Source organism: Botrytis porri, assembly GCF_014898465.1.
Source record: "Botrytis porri strain MUCL 3234 chromosome Unknown BPOR_011, whole genome shotgun sequence".
NCBI classification, from domain to species: Eukaryota; Fungi; Ascomycota; class Leotiomycetes; order Helotiales; family Sclerotiniaceae; genus Botrytis; species Botrytis porri.
Genome location: NW_024066085.1, coordinates 901,756 through 920,612, shown reverse-complemented (window position 1 = coordinate 920,612; position 18,857 = coordinate 901,756). Strand labels below are relative to the sequence as shown.

The following is an 18,857-nucleotide window of genomic DNA, read 5'->3' as shown; positions in this document are numbered from 1 at the left end:
TATTATTTTATTAATAATTAATCTTTAAAATATTTTTTATAAAAAATATTAGAATTTAATATCAATATAATTTCAAATTTTTAATAAAAGCTTTAGTTTTTTTCAAACATTTTATATTATATAATATATAATTTCATAATTTTATTGAATAAAATTTATATTTTTGATTATATTATAAAATATATTAATAAATAAATATTTTTTTCTATAAGTATTTGATATCTTATTTATTATTATTATTATTATTATTATTACTATAATTTTTAAGTTTTTTTATTTTTTTATTTCAAAATATTAAATTAGTTTATTTCAATTATTTCAAATTTGAATTTCAAATTATAATATCGCTTTTTCAATTTTTAATTCAATTTAATTCAATATTTTATATAAATAATAAAAACATATACATAGTAAGGTTGTACATGTAGTAGTGTTACGACAGACATCACATGACACATTCGCGTGTCACGTGAGGGAGCCTTGGGGAGCTACGGGCTCCAGGAGCATACGGATCCCAGGGGCTCCAGAGGACGAAGGTCTATATAACAGAATGAGTTTCATTATAATATGGAGCTTCGTGCTCAAGAACAATCATTAGTTCCATTACTATAGTTACGAGAATTGCAACCAGTTACCAACCTTATTGAATTCCTACTTGAAGTTTAGTCTAAACCACCTCGAGAGATCTCTAGCCACTTCCACGTGACCCTAGAGGCAGCTCCCGAAACACTTTGAGCACCCTTTCTGCTTCAAGTACCGATTCAATACCAACCGCCAGTATGGCAGCCAACAGTTCTTCCAGAAGCCAACAGGCCCCAGCAAGCAACTTCGATGATGTCGAAATGACTGATGCTCCCAAGGAGATCACCATCAACGAAACACTCAAGATTGCCTTACCAGACAAGTACCAAGGAAGTCGACAGGAACTCGACACCTTCCTATTACAACTCGAAATCTATTTTAGATTCAACCAAGACAAGTTCACCGAAAAGGAATCTAAGAGTATTTGGGCCGTGTCATACCTCAGAGGCGAGGCAGGCAAATGGATTCAGCCATACCTGCGCGACTATTTCGAGCATGACGACCAGGATCGCATGCAACCCACTCGAACAATCTTCAACAGTTTTGAAGGATTTAAGACAGAGATTCGTAGAATCTTCGGGAACTCCAATGAGCTAGAGGTAGCGGAAGATAAGATCTTCAACCTCAAGCAGACAGGATCAGCATTGAAGTATGCTACGGAATTCCGAAGATATGCGGGAACAACCAAGTGGGACGAAACCGCCATTATGAGTCACTATCGTAAAGGACTCAAACCAGAAGTCAGACTGGAGTTAGAAAGATCTGCCGAGAGTGTAGACTTGAACGACCTAATCCAGGACTCCATCGAATCAGATGATCGTCTTTACCGATATCGACAAAGTCAAAGATCATACAAACCCCAGGGAAATCAAAAGCAAGAGCGTTACCGCAAGAATGAGGGAAGACCACGTTACAATCCACAGAGATATGGAGACCCTATGGAACTCGACGCTACGCACCACAAAGGTGGGAATGATGATCCGGAAAAGAAACGAAGACGAGAAAATAACTTATGCTTTGAATGTGGGAAAGCAGGGCATCGGGCAGCAGAATGTCGAAGCAAGAGAACAGGGGGCAAGAAGGGCAACTTTAAGAATAAGTTCGGCAAGGGCCAACTTAATGCCACCTTCACGCCACAATTGTGTGCTGTTAGCATGACAGGGCTAGCCACGCCACCACCAGCTTACGAAGAAGAAGAAGAGGTCGAAGGCCTCTCATGGGTAAACAAAGACCCGCAGTTAGGAGAATCATGGTCTATTCGGGAAATTGACCAATGGAACCGTCGTATCTGGAAATTTGGAGATACAGACGAAGGAACTATGAACGAGGACCTCAGCGTAACAGACGCTGAAGAGGGCGAATCGTATGAGGTTCGGTACGTCGATCAGCATCGAATTCTATGGTTTGGAATCACTACGAACACATCATTCATAGAAAGGATCAGTACCGACCACCTCCAATGGCCAGACAAAGGAGAGCTATGGGAAGTGTTTTATCACCACACATCTGAAAGAAATGAGGATCAGGTTCTATTTTTATGCAGAAAAGTGGGGGAAGAACACCGGGTCCAGGCTCAAGCCATATTACCACCACCAGTTGTGGGTACGATAATGAAAGTCACTCAAGGGAACTACCGGTACACCCTATGGAGGGATTTACTTGATGACAGAGCTAGATCAGGGACAAGCGCTGTCTATCTAGAAGAGGAAGAGCCTCGACGTGTAACATTTGCCGATGAAAGCATCCAGGAAAACGGAGATGAGCAAATTACACCACAGCTGAATGCTACAGGACAAGCAGGACAAATATACTGCAGAGTCAAGATAAATGGACAAACACAGCCAGCCATGATAGATTCAGGGGCTACAGGAAATTTTATTGCACCAGAAGCTGCAAAGTACCTGGGAATTCCACTCCAAGAGAAACGAGAACCCTACCAATTGCAGTTAGTTGACGGACAGCTAGCAGGATCTGACGGGAACGTTTCTCAAGAAACACGACCAGTACGAATGAGCATAACCCAACACTCAGAGGTTATACAGCTTGACGTTGTGCCATTGGGCCAACAACAGATCATCTTGGGCATGCCATGGTTGAAGGCACACAACCCTAGAATAGATTGGTCACAAGAAACAGTGACATTTGATCAGTGCAAGAACGGTCACGACGACACGTTCAAGGCGTCCGCGAGACGTAACACGCGCCAAGGAGAGTTGAACGCGAACAACACCGGCGACGTAGGACACCTAGTCCAGGGTCCTCCATTAAGAGCGAAGGACAGTACACCTCCTCTACAAATGCAGAAGCCAACGACACGGCATGAAATCGCAATCAAGGCAAAGGAGCCTATGATACCCGAACAGTACAAAAAATATAAACATGTTTTTAGAGAACCAGAGAACCATGAGGCTTTACCAGAACACAAGCCATGGGATCACGAGATAATATTGGAGGAAGGCAAGATGCCTGTGCACACCCCAATTTACTCAATGTCAGCCGATGAGCTAAAGACGCTCAAAGAATATATCGCCGACAACTCAGCCAAGGGATGGATCAGAGAATCCACGTCCCAAGTGGCAAGTCCAACTATGTGGGTACCCAAGAAGGATGGTACTAAGAGACTAGTTGTGGACTACAGAAAGCTCAATGCGCTTACCAAAAAGGATCGATATCCACTTCCATTAGCTACGGAACTAAGAGATCGATTAGGCGGAGCAACGATATTCACCAAGATGGACTTACGCAATGGCTACCACTTGATTAGAATAAAAGAAGGCGAAGAATGGAAAACCGCTTTCAAAACCAGATACGGGCTATACGAATACCAGGTTATGCCATTTGGGCTAACCAATGCACCAGCAACATTTATGAGGCTTATGAATAATGTGCTGTCACAATATTTGGACACTTGTTGTATATGCTACTTAGACGACATTCTAGTATATTCAAACAACGAAGTTCAACACGTCAAAGACGTCAGCAACATCCTCGAATGTTTGGCTAAAGTTGATTTGCTATGCAAACTAAGCAAATGTGAATTCCACGTCACAGAAACAGAGTTTCTAGGATTCACCGTATCAAGCCAAGGGCTCAAGATGAGCAAAGACAAGGTTAAGGCAGTGCTCGAATGGAGGCAGCCAACCACAATCAAAGAAGTACAGTCCTTCTTGGGATTTGTCAACTTCTACAGAAGATTCATCAAGGGTTATTCAGGGATTACTACACCCTTAACCACGTTAACCAGAAAAGATCAAGGAAGCTTCGAATGGACCGCCAAGGCGCAGGAGTCCTTCGAAACGCTCAAACAGGCAGTGGCCGAGGAGCCAATACTGTTGACATTCGATCCTGAGAAGCAAATCATAGTGGAGACGGACTCCTCAGATTTTGCTATAGGCGCAGTTTTGAGCCAACCAGGTCAAAATAAGAAATAGCAACCAATCGCATTCTACTCTCGAAAACTATCACCAGCCGAATTGAACTACGAAATATATGACAAAGAATTACTTGCGATAGTAGATGCATTTAGAGAATGGCGAGTTTATTTGGAAGGGTCAAAATACACAGTACAGGTGTATACAGATCATAAGAACTTGGTTTACTTCACCACAACGAAGCAGTTAAACAGACGACAGGTCAGATGGTCGGAGACCATGGCCAATTACAATTTCAAAATTTCATATGTTAAAGGATCAGAAAACGCTAGAGCCGACGCTCTTAGCCGAAAACCAGAGTACCAAGAAAATAAGTCGTACGAATCATACGCAATATTTAAAAAAGAAGGCGAATCACTGGTTTACAATGCACCACAGCTTGCAGCTACTCATATATTGGAAGACAACCATCTCAGAAGCCAAATCCAATCACATTACGACAAGGATGCTACAGCTATACGCATACGCAAGACAATAGAACCAGGATTCACGATAGAAAACGAGATTATATACTTCCACGAAAAAGTATACATTCCTAGTCAAATGACTAAGGAATTTGTGACGGAACAACATGGGTTGCCGGCACACGGACATCAAGGAATTGCAAGGACGTTTGCAAGAATCCGGGAAATCAGTTACTTCCCACGAATGAGAACGATAGTTGAAGAAGTTGTTGGAAGTTGCGACACCTGCATACGAAACAAGTCATCACGACATGCTCCGTATGGTCAGCTCCAGACCCCAGACATGCCTTCTCAGCCATGGAAGTCCATTACATGGGACTTTGTGGTCAAACTACCACTCTCGAAAGACCCTACTACAGGAATTGAGTACGACGCAATACTCAATGTAGTAGACAGATTGACAAAATTTGCATACATGATACCATTCAAAGAAACATGGACTGCTGAGCAACTAGCATATGTATTCTTTAGGGTCATAGTAAGCATACATGGAGTACCAGATGAGATAATCTCGGACAGAGACAAGCTCTTTACCTCGAAATTCTGGACTACCTTATTAGCACTAATGGGTGTTAAAAGAAAGCTATCAACAGCCTTTCACCCACAAACCGATGGTCAGACAGAGAGGACCAATCAGACAATGGAAGCATATCTTAGATGCTATATAAATTATCGACAAGACAATTGGGTAGAACTATTACCCATGGCACAATTCGCATATAATACATCGGAAACGGAAACCACGAAAATCACCCCAGCACGAGCTAATTTTGGGTTTAATCCACAAGCATATAAAATCCCGATACCACAAGAAGTTAATGCCGAATCAGCGATAGTACAAGTCGAACAGCTGAAAGATCTCCAAGAGCAACTGGCTCTTGATCTAAGATTCATATCTTCCAGAACAGCAGCGTACTACAATACGAAACGTAGTATGGAACCTACGCTTAAAGAGGGGGATAAAGTTTATTTGCTACGACGAAACATTGAAACCAAAAGACCAAGCAATAAACTCGACCACAGGAAACTAGGACCATTCAAGATTGATAAAGTAATAGGAACGGTTAACTATCGATTGAAATTACCAGACACAATGAATATTCACCCAGTATTCCATATATCCTTGCTCGAACCAGCACCACCAGGAGCGCCGAATGCGCCATTAACGGAAATCGAACCAGTCAACCCGAACGCCATATACGATGTCGAAACAATACTAGATTGTAAATACGTCAGAGGCACGATCAAATATTTGATCAAATGGTTAGATTATCCACATACCGAAAATTCATGGGAACCAAGAACAAACCTCAACTGCCCTGAGAAGTTGGAGGCGTTCCACCAGCAATATCCGGATTTGCCCAGAAAGAAGGAGAATCCATTGAAGCAAGGATCGAAGGATCCAAAGAAGAGGAATCAAAGGCAAAAGGGTCGTCGCTAGGGCCAGCAGCAGAGACAGACGCCAACTCCTTTTCCTTTTCAATACGCTCATTTTCTAATCTTTCCTTTTCTTCAAGAGCATCAAGCTCATCTAAGGTCTTGAGACCACGACGAAGCATCTCACGACCACGCTCGCGCAACTCTTGTTGTCGCAATTCAAGAACACGAACACGAGCAAGACCAGCCATCGCAGCCTCAAAAGCAGTATCTCTCTCAAACTGAAGACGCTCTTCTTCCAAGCGGAGGTTTTCAAGATCGCTTATCGAAGCCTGAACAACGTCACAGCGAGCCCCACGGCGGACACATTCACCACAACGTTGGGAACGATCGTTCAAAACAACACAACGACGACCATAACGAGAACAGTTGGAACAAGGCATATTATCGGAACCGTAGGCCTGAATTGTTTCAGAAAGAAGGATACGTTGCCGATATTTAGAGACTTTATTATTTGAGAGTGGCATGTTGAAAGAATTACTAATACATTACAATGGAAAGAAGAAACACTAATAAAGACGCTTGGGACAAGCGCTAGTCTAAGAAGGGGATAGTGTTACGACGGGTAACATTGGATCACGTGACGAGTGTCATGTGACAGGACGTTGGAGCCTTTGGAGCTTAGGATCCAAGGGATCCAAGTAGAACAGAACCATGGGTTTCGTAGAGCAGGAAGGTCTATATAAAAGAATGAGTTTCATTATAATATGGAGCTTCGTGCTCAAGAACAATCATTAGTTTCATTACTATAGTTACGAGAATTGCAACCAGTTACCAACCTTATTGAATTCCTACTTGAAGTCTAGTCTAAACCACCTCGAGAGATCTCTAGACACTTCCACGTGACCCTAGAGGCAGCTCCCGTAACACTTAGAATCCTTATAAAAAGCTCTTTAAAAGTTATAAACATAATTACAACATATCTTTAATTCGATTTGATATTTTACAAATCAATATACTCAAAACTTTCCAATATATTTCATACTTTTTGATTTGAGAATATAATTCACTATATCTTTTATATTCTTAAATTTAAATGAAAAATCTCTCAAATTTATATTAAGAATATATTAAATAAATACCTCTTTTTCTAATTCAATCAAATTATAACTTTTTAATCAATTCTCAATTATATTAGGTTTACCTTGAATTCTATTATCTAATATAGTTCAAAGTATATAATAAAACTAAGCTACTTTTCAAATTAATAATTTTTTATTTAATTTAATAGCTTAAATAACTAAGATTATATATACTTCTTTAGAATAAATTTTCATAATTAATTATAAAGAAAACATGTATTGAATATAAAATAATAATTTGAGATAAAAGTGGCCGATCTATTAATATAACCGACCCACTAATAAACTACGTTATACTATTTATATATACTTCTTAGATAAGCGATGTTACGGGGTAGCGTATTATAGTTATAATAAGATAAAAGAATCTATTAAATCTATTTTATTATAAATGAGGTTCTACGAGAAAATTTTAATCTATAAAGTATATAATTGAATTAATTGTATTACGAAACAAGAATAATATATATCAAATATTTGAAATTGATTCAATAGTTTGAATGGTAAGTTTTTAAATGTTGAAGAAGAAGATTAAGTTGTCTTAATGGTCCATTATAGTAAAGAATTACCGATAGATACAACCACTGCCACAGAAACATTCCTCACATTGGTCTCCATTGCTGCTATACAGAAGTGAAACTTCCCATGATTCTGTGGCACGACTTTCATCAACCTCTAGTAAAGCTGTGACGACTTTGGTATGATCAGGAACAGTCGTCAGTTGACCCAAAGGAGGATTACAGTGCATGGGTATCAAAGCATCAACTCGTCAACAACAAATTTCCAAATTCCAACTCTACGACAACATTCCAAAACTAGACAATAACCAACACACAGACTGATCCGTGATCTTATCATTTCCGCGCGGGTCTGAATCCAGAATTACAAGGCAGCTCCCATATCTTTGACCTTGGCGTTTCTTGCGAGATTATGTTTTTGATTCGCATCTGTATTGATTATAGATAGGTATATATAGCCTACAGTATAGAAAGATAGATTTTTCGGTTACTTGAGTGGAGACACTGTGATGTCTGTGGAGGAATTTTGGAGTTGGAGGTAAGATTCGGGCTATGATTTGATTCATGAGAATCCAACTACTTATAAAAGGAATCGCAATCGTAGCTTCTTTCTAACGGGTTGAGACGTGAACTGCCAAATCTGATGAAGGAGGACAAGGGAATACGACTTTCTGAACGTAATAACATAGAAGTGTGAGGAAAGTTGGAAGTTCTGTGGAATGACCTCGGAATCAAGAGAGTATACAGAGGTAGGTAGGTAGGTAGAGTAAGTTGCATCAACGACAGCAAACCTATTCTCGCTGAGAGTTCACTTCTCGGCGATGAGGAGCAAGATGCAAGAATAATTGTTGTATCTTGATTTGTCGTTTTTGATACGGATCTCCGGTACTCGTAGCCCTAGAATCTCAGTGTCAAAGAAGATGTATTTCTAATGGCACTTGCAAGATGGCATGTAGAAAGAATAAGTGGGGATGTGGAGAGCAGGAATCAATTGGAAGCTTAGCAGTGCAAGTGTTTGTGATTGATGGGCTCTAATTTGAGACTATCTTCATGTGGTTTTCATGAAAGCTTAATGATAGAAGGCGAGGCTATATTATAAAGGTCTAGAAAAGATTGTTGTGTTCTATCATTCCGCAGAAAAATCACGCTCGCAAGGGAATAATCGCATATCTGAGCAATCAAACACAACACGTTGTGTCTTTTGTTCCTGTTGGACCTATAGGAAATCTTCCGACTCAAAGGGTTGCCATGATAGACAGCGTGATAGTGGATTTTCTCACTGACGTTGTCCACCATTCGTCGTCTAAATATTGATACTCTTCATTAGACTCGGCAATGAGAATCGATTTGAATAGGGGCTTGGAGCTGAAAAGCGCTTATTATTATCATGGAGTAAATTGTAATTTTAAGTTATTCCCTCGAAAGGGAAAGCATGCTTGCTTGCCAGATTGATGGTCAAAGGGGATTGTAACGGAGTAGTTTATATACCCCGTCAACAAATACCACCATACAACAAATTCCACCATAGCATGAACCTTGGAGCGAGACTCAGAGACTATGAATAGAATATGTGTCTGCATTCTTGAGATTAGCGCGAGTTGAGATCACATGTGTAGAATACCGTGAAAACTCCTCATTTCCTGAAGATGACAGTATAAGAGCTAGTTGAATTCTCAACATTCCTGCTCTCCAAATTTGGAGTCGATTTGGTAATACGACATCAGGGTAGATGAGAGTCAGCGGTCATGTTACATGCTGTTACGATTTCGGGATATTTGATTACACAGCTAGGAGCCTATTGTTTGGACTTTACATCAAACGACAATAATACTGCACTCAGAGACAATAACGAAACTGCAAATCTAACTGTTATTAAACATACTCACCACCGCACCATACCGACAGCAATACAAACACCACATATCTGAGAAACCACAAGTCTTAAGACCAATCGACACCCCTCCCCAGTAGAGGAAATCACTTGGAAGAAATGTTAAAACTATCCCATGAATTTCGAAGATTAGCTGGCTACCACTCGATCCTATAGCCTTCCCAGTTTGGAGTGCATATGAAGAAAAACAAATGTAATATGATATTGCGTTTCTTATAATGTAGTTTATCAGTACATACACTACTTTTACTTCAATTTATACATTCAAACTTATATTATTCAACAACAATTGAATCAATTGATTAAAATTATTCAGAATCTAATAATTTAGGATCTATTATATTATTTTGATAAATTCTTGTATTATAACCTATCTTTTTATATTTATTATAATATCGAATAGAAGATACTTTTTTATTAGATTTATTCTCTTTTTAATACTTATTATATTAAATCTGAATATCAACTTTTTATTGAAATAATATATTAAAAGCTTTTTGTTTAGTGAGTATTCCTTCTTAATATAATTAGGTTTTTTTTATACATTAATATTTATTTAATATCTTATTTGCTATTTGAAGTATATAAATCTCTATATTCAAAAGTATATTTTTATAAACTAATTACTTTGTACTTTTAGTTAAAATTAGTATAGTTTTAAATATAAATATAAATGAACTTAATTAATAATAAGTGTTATTTGAGATTTAATTAATATTAATTAAAAAAAAGCTTTAATTAGGTTATAAAGGTTTTAAGAGATTTATTGATTTAGATTGAAAAAGGAAAAGATAGGTATATAAATTTAAATATCTAATTTCGAGAATATAGCTTTAAAATTAAATAGGATTAAATCTATTTTTTAGAATTCTGATTTTATACTCTAAGAGACGATTAATTCCTTATATATAATTTTAAAAGTTATAAAGAATTTAATCTTCGAAATATAATTAATATATACTTTAATAAATCTATTAATTTGATTATTATATAAATATTTTAGATTACTAAAATAGTTAATATCAAATAGTTAAATTAAATTATTTAAATATAATAATAAATATAAATATATAATATTGTTCTCTTTATAGTATATTTGAAAAGCTATTGATTTATAGCTTTTATACCTATTTTGTCGGAACACGTGACCAACAACGTGACATTACATGTCACGTTTTACCCCATATACGCACAAAGTGTATAAGTAAGGGTAGTACATATATATAAATATAATAATTCCCTCTTTATACAAAAAGAGTAAATAGAAATAAACAATCCTTTTACTCATATATATTGTGTATACACACCTTATCAAGTCTACTCAATATATTTAGTATCAACATTCGATATTTATTCTTTCTTCGATTTTTAATATACTTGTTAAAATGTTTTAATTATTCTAAATCCGTTTTATTATTCGTTTATTCATTAAATATAGATTTAATAGTCTAATTCATAGAAAGATCGATTTTGATATACTAATTAAAAAGATAAACCTATTCTTAAACTATTAGAAATAAGAGAATAATTTCATCCTTTTTATTTCCGTATATTATTATTATAGTTTATTCTTAACTACCTAATTATACTGATTTATTTTTATTATATCTTTTGATATTAATAATAATCATTATTATATATATAATTCTTATTATAAAATCTATTTCATTGAAATTATAAAAATCTTTATTTAAAATGTTATATTTCGCTTGTATATTTGTAACTAATTGAAATCATTCTTTAAGAAGTTTAAAATCCTTATAAAAAACTTTTTGAAAGTTATAAACATAATTAAAATGTATTTTTAATTCTTTATATTGTTTTATAAATCAATATGTTTAAAGCTTTTTAATAGCTTTTTCTTCTTTCAATTTAAGAATATAATTCATTATATCTTTCACCTCTTTAAATTTAAAAGAAAAACCTTTTGAATTTATATTAAGAATATATAAAATAATTATTTACTTTTTTATTTTAATAAGTTTCATATTTTATAATTGAAATTCAATTATAAGAATTGTTCTATTTATTCTTCGAATAAGTATTATATAGTTTAATAATCTTCCGAATTGAGAGTTTTTTGTCTTTTTTAATAGCTTTAATAACTAAGAGTATTCTCCCTTTTTTATTATTCGATTGTATAATAAATAATTGATAAATTATATATTGAAATTAAAGAATGTAAATTGAGGTAAAAGTGGTGTATACATTGATATGATGTATAGATTGATAAACTATGTTATACCAACCTTCGGCAGAATCTTCTGGCTCGTACGAGCCATTAACTCAACCTGATAAAGAACCCTCCATTTCGACCCGAAAACACACAGGTACAACTCCCCCATAGTGGGTCAGATTACTTGCACTTGCGAATTATAGCATCCCCATCTCTTCTTTCCTACTCCCGTTATCATTGTCAGAAAGTTGTATCAAGGCCAAAAAAGGAGAGTATGAGTGGAATGGACGAACGAAACCTTATCAACTACTGAGCTACCCCTCCAAGGCCGACGGAAAGAGCAGAATGAATCAAGAAAATTGAGCTTGAGTATGACAATGGATGTACCAACGAAATAGCAGTGACCACTACAAAATACTCGTCAGTGCTGTTTCAAGTGTACTCTGCTAAGAATAACAACAATAGCAAAATTCTCGACGACGAAAACAACCAAATGGTAAGAACACAAGAAACAGACATCGAATTCTTCGACCTCGACGGAGACTATCTGCCTGCATTGAGTCATATTGGTCTTCTTCAAGGATGGCGCAAATTGAGAGATTCCCTTCTCCCATGATCTACATCTGTCGTTATCTCTGTTTGAGGAGTTGTGAACGGAAACCCGGGCTCATCTTATATACTACCATGGTGCTGATAATTCAAAAAGTAAGGCTCAACCATCCCCGCCACTCACCAGACATTCACGAGGATTTTCATCGCCTCTTTCATTAAATCACCATCACACATAAAAGTATTCATAACTAGGGTATTTTTATTAAGTACACATCAGAAAAAGGCAGCAAGCTAGCTACATAAACGAGAAAGAAGAAGAAAAACAATAAACACAAGGAGTGTACATATGTGACGTGTCGGTCACCCAAACGATGCACTACCCTAACTTGCTGATTACTAGAATGATCCTGTTTGCTCATGAATGTAAGACCCTGAGTTTTTGTTTTCGAGGTGGCAAATCAGAGCCATGATCGAGGTATCTTGAACGCCTAAACGCCACAGAAATGCGTGATATGATTCGTGCCAAGTAAATTACCAAAGGAATTGTTATGCCAAAGGCCAACGCCATCAAGTTCATTATTTGAGATGAACTATGTTCCTGGTGGAGGTGGTGGAGGTGCGCCTGGGAAAGTGAATCCTGGAGGAAACATTGGCATTCCATTAGGAAGTGTTGGAAGAGGATAGGGGAATGAGCCTAATGGGAATGGGGGCATGACTGGCGGAACAGTATTGGCAGGGAATTTATGTCCTTCATCCCGATGATCATCCCGACGATCATCTCGATCACGACGATAACGAGGTCTCTCATCCTCCTCATAATCGCGAGCGCCAGATTTTGGACCATTCTTTCCACCGTTATCGGTTTGCATGCGACGGCTAATTGCCTTGGATGAAACACCTTGACCGATTTCAATATCAGGCTCTTCGACAACCATACCAGGTTCAATTTCTTGGCCACCACTGCCACCAAATTCTGCATTGAGCATCCACTTTCGGTCGGCATCCGTGAGTTTGCTAATCGGAATGATGCTGATACCTGTTTGATAATCACTGCAATCACGTGGTCCGAAGCCAACACCCCAACGAGTCTAGAATTAAGAGTTAGCAAACAGTTTGAGTGTGGAAGGTATTTATATGTAATATACATACTCTCAATGAAGAATCGGGACTTCTGTTCTTTTCCATGGCCTCCTTGGCTTTAACAGCATGCTCACGACTGACCATCTTAACGAAAGCGTGGCGCTTTTCTTTGTTAACAATGCAAGTTTGCACATCACCATATTGATTGAAGAGTCCTTTCAATTCATGCTCGGAAGAACTATAGAAAGTTAGTATGAACGATAAATTTTTGAAAAGGACCATTCCAAATGATAAAGACCAAGGGGTTTGACTTACGTAACTCCACCAACAAACAAAGTGCGACTGAGGACTGTAAGTTTTGTTAGAATAACTTCAAACATAAATGCAGACAAGGGATACTTTACCTTTGATATTTCCTTTACCAATTGAGGCATCGTGTCCAACCCATTTAGGTCCACTGGTATTGGTTCTAGGAGGTGTATTGCTGCGACGACGTTGGGGGCTACGTTGGCGGTAATCATTACCTCGGCCACGTCCACCTCTACCACGATCATCGGAACCTCTCATACGTGCTGGAGATTCCCTATCGAAATCATCACGGCGACGAGCATTTGGAGAATCACGACCACCCCAGCCACGTTGAGGAGATGGGGATCTAGAACGACGACGGTAACGTCCAGGTGGTGATCTCATAGAATCTTGGAAACCATTTCGGTCACGTGCATCATCTCTGACACCCCAATTATTTTGAGCATGAGTATTTGGATTTTGAGCGAATGGAGGTGGTGCAGCGGCTGCAGCTCCTTGATTACCCATGGCTGCTAAGATACCAGCAATTTGTTCGGCTGGAACACCTGTAGCTGCAAGTGCCTTGATTAAAGCTACCTGTTGTTGCGTAGCTGGATCGAGATTACCGGGAGGATTCATTGGTGCTGCACCTGGGAAAGGATTTGGATTACTGGCAAAGTTCGGCATTCCATTACTTGGACCTTGACCATAAGCAGGCATCGAGGTAGCTGGGGCATTTACAGGTTGAGGAGCAACTGAAAATGGCAAGCTTTGATTTACTGCTTGAGGTGGTTGAATGGGATTATGTTGCGCATGTGATACATTGTATGGATTAACAGGTGGGGTAGAAGCAACTGGCGTAGGTGTAGCATTTTGACGGGCAGTGTTTGACATATTTGCGAGAGCTGCTAAAATCGAAGATGTATTAGGGGGCACAGAAACTTGTTGTGGGGGCGCCATGGTCGAAGTTGCTGAAGTTGGCTGCAAACCTAAGGCTCCTTGGGGATCTTTTGGGGGACTTCCTGGAGGTGTTGTAGATTCTACACGGCCGGTAACATTATGGTTAGATATACGGCAACTTTATTTTCTCTCGGGATTATTTGTGATAATCTTACCAGCATTCAACTTGTCTTTAAAACCATTCAACATTTGCGCAGGGAAGGTTTGTCCCTTCTCCCAAATATCAACTAGTTTTCTAATCTTGTCCTACAAAAAATAACCAATGTCAAGTAAGTAGGAATTCATATGGAGGATTGGTGAATATAGAGAAGGTGCACAATGATATCTCGGTTGAGGAACATATATGATAGATATCTTGGAAGCAAATTATCACGCAGACATAGAACATAGCTATGCTGGAAACTACTCAGTTCGAGCATTTTGAATATACTGGGCGTACCTTTTGATCATCGGGAGCAGATTGGATTATGTCGTTCATAAAAGCGGGGAGCAATTCCTTTACTTTATGTACACCAGCAGCATATGTGCCATCCGGGGCAGAACTATTTATGGTTTGTTGAGCAAGTTTGGCTTGTTCGGTCCATCTTCGAGTTACAGAGTCTACGACGTAGAGGGTGCCAAGCTTGTGTGTTCCAGGTGTCTTTTTAAAGTGGACATATAATTTCTGAACCAAAGCGGACTCTTGCTGCAGAGAGAATGAGATGTTAGCTAGAGCTCGCAGGCCAGGAGGGAGATGGGGAGAGATGCAGCCATGGTGGCAAGGGAAGCAGCGGAACATGGGATTATCGCATACCTGGATATTTTGAGTGCAGAGGTTTGTAAGGCCTTGAATTCGAGATCCTGATACACCAGGAGGTTTTAGTTGTACCATGGCTTGAAGGCCGGCTTCTAATTCTGCTACTGCGGAAGACATAATGAATATGACTTCTCAACCACCGAAGATAGGAACTCAGTTCTTCAAATCAACGCGACGAATTGTTATCGACGAGGTGACAATTAAATCTAGATTACTCTCTATGATTTGATTTTCACCAGCTCGATTCCAGATTATGGGCTACGATGAAAAATTTGATGAACGGATCTATCGCGACTACGGATCTGCGACCGTCACGTAAAGTCTAGAGCTCTCAAGAACTCTGATGATATTTTGGAGAGAGTTGTGGCAGAAGGTAGAGGTCGCTACTGATGTAACGGAATTTTGATTACTTTTCTTTACCTCTGGTTCAAGTAGATGGAGATCAAATGAGTTAAGGGACGTTCGAAGATGTTGATGGTGAAGTTGTCCGAGTTGAAAAAGGTTGGGGTTTATGTGTAGGAGCTTCGATCATTCGATTAATCATGGAGCTAAAAGGCAAGGTCTTGTTTTTTACGCCCTAGTTAGTCATCCATCAGCTGTACAGTCACGTGTGGGACACGAATAATTATCAAATTACGGTTCCTTTGACAGAATCTCATTTCTTGTTTCACTTTCCCCGAGGCAAATAGGGTGAATGGAAGTTCTGATTGGTTGAATGGAAGGATGTGAGAAGCAAAAACAAAAGAAAGTGAATCCCTTCATTGGCTGAATGGACGGTCACAAAATATGAACAAATTGAAGAAGAAACAGGTACGAATAGCCCAATACTTTGTAGGTACGAATTATAATTGACTTGTGAAACCTACCTACACTCGACGTGCGTACCTACCTACTGTACTTGTGAATCAATTGCCGACCTGTTTCGCCGGCACCGGGCACCAGGCACCGGGGCAAAGAGCACAGTACTTATAGAAGACTTGAGAATTCAAGGTTGGCGGGGATTTACCGATCGGGTATTGCACAGTTGTATAACATAACCGCCCTGGAGCCGCCCATACCTATCTATTTTATCTACCTAGGTAGCTGGAGTACTTTGTTAATTTCGCCCCGCCATATCTATACAGTAAACCAAATCCCCAGTTGAATGGAGTAAAAGAATCCATATTATTCATTGGCATAACCAATTAAATTAGTACAATTATTGAAATCGGTGGGGTTTTCCGTCTTACATTCTCGGGATAACTCGCGTTCATCAAACACCAAGGTTGACGTAGTTGAGGTAGGGGAAGCTTTCTGCGTGCATTGGTGCATTGGTCGGCCTCAACGCTAGCGGGTCTACGACCATTTTTTCCGTCCGCGAGCCGGAATCTGTTCTTAAATTTCTATTCTACCATACCTACATTCTTGCATTTCTACTGCAATACTACACATCTCTCACGATGGCATCCCTTCGTATTGGTCAAACCGCTCTTAGAGCATCTATGAGAGCTCCAACATTCGGTGCTAAATCCGCCGCCTTCAATGGCTTGCGATGCTATTCATCGAAGACTCAGGTATATTCCAAACTTTTCTCCATGCGGTACAAATCAGCTTTAACTGACTATTCTTCTTTCTAGACTTTGAAGGAGCGTTTCGCCGAGCAACTTCCAGAGAAGATTGAGCAAATCAAGGCTCTCCGCAAGTAAGAAATATCTTATCGATTTCAAAAATCGACACCCACTTTGCATCTACACATACTTATTTTCGCAGGGGTTATGGAAACAAGGTCATCGGCGAGGTTACTTTGGACCAAGTTTACGGTGGTGCTCGTGGTATCAAGTCATTGGTTTGGGAAGGTTCAGTCCTCGACTCTGAGGAGGGTATCCGTTTCAGAGGAAAGACTATCCCAGAGTGTCAGGAACTCCTCCCAAAGGCACCAGGTGGACAAGAGCCTTTACCAGAAGGTAAGACCTCATATGACGCCCGCTATTATGCGCAATCACTAATTTAACCAAGGTCTTTTCTGGCTCCTTTTGACCGGTGAAGTTCCAAGCGAACAACAAGTTCGTGATCTCTCTGCCGAGTGGGCCGCTCGTTCCGATGTACCAAAGTTCGTCGAAGAGCTCATCGACCGATGCCCAAGCGATCTCCATCCAATGGCACAATTCTCCATCGCTGTCACTGCTCTCGAGCACGAGTCCGCATTCGCCAAGGCTTATGCTAAGGGAATGAAGAAGACCGAGTACTGGGGTCACACTTTCGAGGATTCCATGGATTTGATTGCCAAGCTCCCAACTATCGCCGCTAGAATCTACCAAAACGTCTTCAAGGGCGGTAAGGTCGCTGCTGTCCAAAAGGACAAGGATTACTCTTTCAACTTTGCCAACCAGCTCGGATTTGGCGAGAACAAGGACTTCATTGAATTGATGAGATTGTACCTCACCATCCACACTGATCATGAGGGTGGTAACGTTTCTGCTCACACTACTCACTTAGTCGGATCTGCTCTCAGTTCCCCAATGTTGTCCCTCGCTGCTGGTCTGAATGGTCTTGCTGGTCCTCTTCACGGTCTCGCCAACCAAGAAGTCTTGAACTGGCTCACAAAGATGAAGGCTGCTATTGGTGATGATCTCAGTGATGAGGCCATCAAGAACTACTTGTGGTCTACTCTTAACGCCGGCCAAGTCGTTCCAGGTTACGGTCACGCCGTTCTCCGCAAGACTGATCCCCGTTACATGGCTCAGAGAGAATTTGCCGAGAAGCATTTGCCATCGGGTAAGTTTAACCGAGCACGTGATTTAAAATTTTCAACTCTAACAATATAACTTACAGATCCTATGTACAAGCTTGTCAGCCAAGTTTATAAGATTGCTCCAGGTGTTCTCACTGAGCATGGCAAGACCAAAAATCCGTTCCCGAACGTAGATGCCGTGAGTGATATATTGAATCTAAAGATATATAGTTCAATAACTGACGTTTTTCATAGCACTCTGGTGTCTTGCTCCAATACTATGGTTTGACTGAGGCCAACTACTACACCGTTCTCTTCGGTGTTTCCCGTGCCATTGGTGTCTTACCACAATTGATCATCGACCGAGCCGTCGGTGCCCCAATTGAGCGCCCCAAGTCCTTCTCCACCGAGAAGTGGGCCGAGATCGTTGGAGCCAAGTTGTAAAAAGGATATCAAAAGAATAGTGAGGAGGTACACTCGGTGGTATACGTACGAACGCCCTAAACTAATGACCAAAGGTGTAGACTGGATAGAGCCAACCATTATAAAACTGTAAAATCATTTTTTCAAGAAGTTGCAGTAAAGGAAACCTAGAGCAGGAATACGTACTCATACTTCTTCTCATGATGATTCAGTGTATAATATAATGATTTGCTTTTACTAGAAGAACAAAGACGAAGAGACTCCATTATCAATCTGGTATATCATGCATTCTGTTGCTTACTGACGTGTGTCTCGTGCCCTTCACATTCGAAGTACACACAAACATATATGCGAATTAATTCCACCATTCCATTCTGACCAATGATTCAAATTTACTGGGACATTCAATCTCTTGCAGCATCAACCTCTCTCAACTACAACTCTTAACCTAGACATAAAAACGCGGA

At 39.4% G+C, this 18,857-nt stretch overlaps 2 protein-coding genes across 2 annotated transcripts; one reads left to right on the top strand and one right to left on the bottom strand.

Moving 5' to 3' along the window:
* Positions 1-12,723: 12,723 nt before the first annotated feature.
* Positions 12,724-15,374, bottom strand: EAF01_008308 (uncharacterized protein; the record flags this gene model as incomplete). The annotated part of the gene is made up of 7 exons (XM_038916564.1): positions 12,724-13,221; positions 13,283-13,451; positions 13,529-13,562; positions 13,618-14,541; positions 14,617-14,707; positions 14,901-15,146; positions 15,255-15,374. 7 exons carry the CDS (start codon positions 15,372-15,374, stop codon positions 12,724-12,726), a joined length of 2,082 nt encoding a protein of 693 aa, XP_038767926.1.
* Positions 15,375-16,696: 1,322 nt separating this feature from the next.
* EAF01_008307 (uncharacterized protein) lies at positions 16,697-18,411 on the top strand (the record flags this gene model as incomplete). Its single annotated transcript, XM_038916563.1, has 6 exons — positions 16,697-16,810; positions 16,874-16,938; positions 17,007-17,200; positions 17,253-18,011; positions 18,069-18,166; positions 18,223-18,411. The coding sequence occupies 6 exons, from the start codon at positions 16,697-16,699 to the stop codon at positions 18,409-18,411; spliced, it is 1,419 nt and encodes a 472-aa protein (XP_038767925.1).
* Between the last annotated feature and the right edge of the window lie 446 nt (positions 18,412-18,857).